This window comes from Hyposmocoma kahamanoa, unplaced genomic scaffold (assembly GCF_003589595.1).
Source record: "Hyposmocoma kahamanoa isolate Upper Pololo Valley unplaced genomic scaffold, ASM358959v1 86692, whole genome shotgun sequence".
In the NCBI taxonomy this organism is placed as follows: domain Eukaryota; kingdom Metazoa; phylum Arthropoda; class Insecta; order Lepidoptera; family Cosmopterigidae; genus Hyposmocoma; species Hyposmocoma kahamanoa.
In genome coordinates this window covers 8,609-10,922 of record NW_020654344.1, presented here as the reverse complement: position 1 = coordinate 10,922, position 2,314 = coordinate 8,609, and the positions used below count along the sequence as shown (strand labels likewise).

The following is a 2,314-nucleotide window of genomic DNA, read 5'->3' as shown; positions in this document are numbered from 1 at the left end:
TGCATGGATAAAAAAGGTTATTTTTGTGAGTGATATGCGTTATTATTGTATATACGTAGTGGTATTTAATTGTTTTACAATGAACGATGTGGTAAACTGTATTATTTATGTTACGTGGATAGTTTGTTGCCTTTAGTTCACTTTCATAACTAACTTTTCTTAACTGGTTAAGAAAAACCCTTTTTTATTATTGTTTTCACAACTGGTTTTTAAACAAGAATACGAAGTGTTCATTCATAACTGACAATCACAAATAGTTAAGAAACGAATAATTATGATTATGTTTTTATAACTAGCTACAGTCAGCATTAATATTTTTCCTTTAACCTTAAATCAAACACAAAATGTAATTTAGGTAAATTAACTTTTACTTAATATTTAAATGGGGCAATTATTTCTAAACAATGTCCAACAGTGATAGACTTATTTGTTAAAAGATGTATAGTATCCGCAATTTCTTGGTCAATCTCTTGGTAATTTTTGTTCGATGTGTTTTTGTTTGTTTTGAACGACATTGAAATTTTTGTTTCTTTAATAAGAACATTCAGAATTGTTGCTAGCGACGGTTTTTGGCGTCCAACCATTCTATTAAGTCTTGCGTGCCAGCCTTCTAGATTATTGGTGGTCCGAATTTCCTCGCCGTAGCAGCACCAAGTCTTGATAAAATTTACGTCGCTGAACCAGTAACGGTTTAGGTAATTGTTGAACTTTATCACTGCTTCAGTTTTCGGGGATTTGGTCATTGTATACTTGTAACCTGCCATTACATATCTCAATGGCAATCGGGCTAAGCCAGCACATCTCGCAATATGTCGTCTTTGTATTGTAGATTTAATCCCTAATCGTTTCGCCTTTTTAAAAAGGCTGGCACAAAAATGATAATAACATCCTTTCATTACTGCATTCGGGAAAATTTTTCGTATTGCTTTCATTGCTGAGATTTCGTAATCCAGTGTCAATTTTACGGGGTTCCATTCAGGAATTTGTGACTTTATCATTTCAAATATAAGTTTGTAGGTATTTTCAGTTTTATTATGAATGAAACCAAAGAATAAAGGTACAATTTTTTTTGTTATTTTATGTAGTCCATGAATGGTATATATTTGTGTGAAAGGTTCAGGGCAAGACTTAAAAGTTCCATCCAGAAAGAAATGTTCGAAATTGTCCAAATACGTTTTTATATCAGAAGAAGAAAATATTAAAATCCTGGTGTTTGTGTCATTGTCGTTATAGTCGGCCAGGAGGAAGTTTTTATATTTTTTTGGTATTTCTACTTTAGTTGGTGATTCAAAATGGAGCTTAGAAACTCCTAATGCCTTATTTCTTGCTTTGTATAGACCACTTTTAATATTGTCAAATTTTGGTAAGTCAGCAACTAAGTGCACGCCATCGTCTTCCAGTTCGCATACTGCTTCTTCAAACTGTTTTTGTATTGGATCGACATTAGCTACTATTTTAGTTTTCAAATCTTTCATTTTCTTCAAAATTAGACATTTTGCACTATTAGGTAAACAATCAATATCGTGCACGCCCTCTTTAACTATATGGTTTTCATTGCTTAATGTCACATTACCTTTACAACCGGTTTTATTGTAGCATTTCCAAAAAACATTTTCGTTCAGATAAGTTTTAATTTTATGGTACTGACGGCCGTCGTATAGTAGTTTCTCGCGATCCCTTTTTGTCGTTATGAACTCCATGATGGGTTTAGAAAGCAACATAGTTTATCACTTAAGTTTTCGGTTGTATATATTTTATATAAATTGCACTCAATTGCAATAGAAAACTAAATAATACTAAAATGACAATGTCAATGTCATACCATTGCAGTTTACATATCAATAATAGATAATAATTTATTGAGATAAGAACCTCATCCGTTTTCCGCATGCAATACTCTCTTGATAAAAACTTTTTAAGAATCCAAATGTCAAAACTGCAAGGAAATTTTTTTTGTTTTGTAAAATCAACGCGGCTTGTGGCTTGTTTTTAAAGTTACAATAAGCAAAAAATAAAAATGCAAAATAATAATAAGAATGGAAAAAAAACATACACCTTTGACGAGGCAATTGACATAGATCAACGTAAGTATTTTAAAATTTTAGTGACAACAGATGATTTCGGCAAAATAAAACATTGATATTGTACTTTACTTCTTATATTTACCTACTTCTTACAGTCTTAACAATAGCAGAGTGCGATGAAGTGGCAGAGGAGGCGGCGGAGGAGGAGGAGGTGGCGGCGAAGAACGAGCCCGACGCGATGGGCGATGATTCGGATGCAACTGTCATCTACTTTGAAGACGACATTGCGT

General features: G+C 32.8%; 1 protein-coding gene across 1 annotated transcript in view; it reads left to right on the top strand.

Moving 5' to 3' along the window:
* Positions 1-2,179: 2,179 nt before the first annotated feature.
* LOC113234995 (ATP-binding cassette sub-family G member 4-like) overlaps positions 2,180-2,314 on the top strand; it is a gene marked incomplete at its 5' end in the record, with an annotated part of 6,536 nt that continues 6,401 nt past the window's right edge. Inside the window, one exon of the mRNA XM_026470515.1 lies at positions 2,180-2,312. Within this exon, the coding sequence (XP_026326300.1) occupies positions 2,180-2,312 (133 nt within the window). The remainder of the gene's footprint in view (positions 2,313-2,314) is intronic.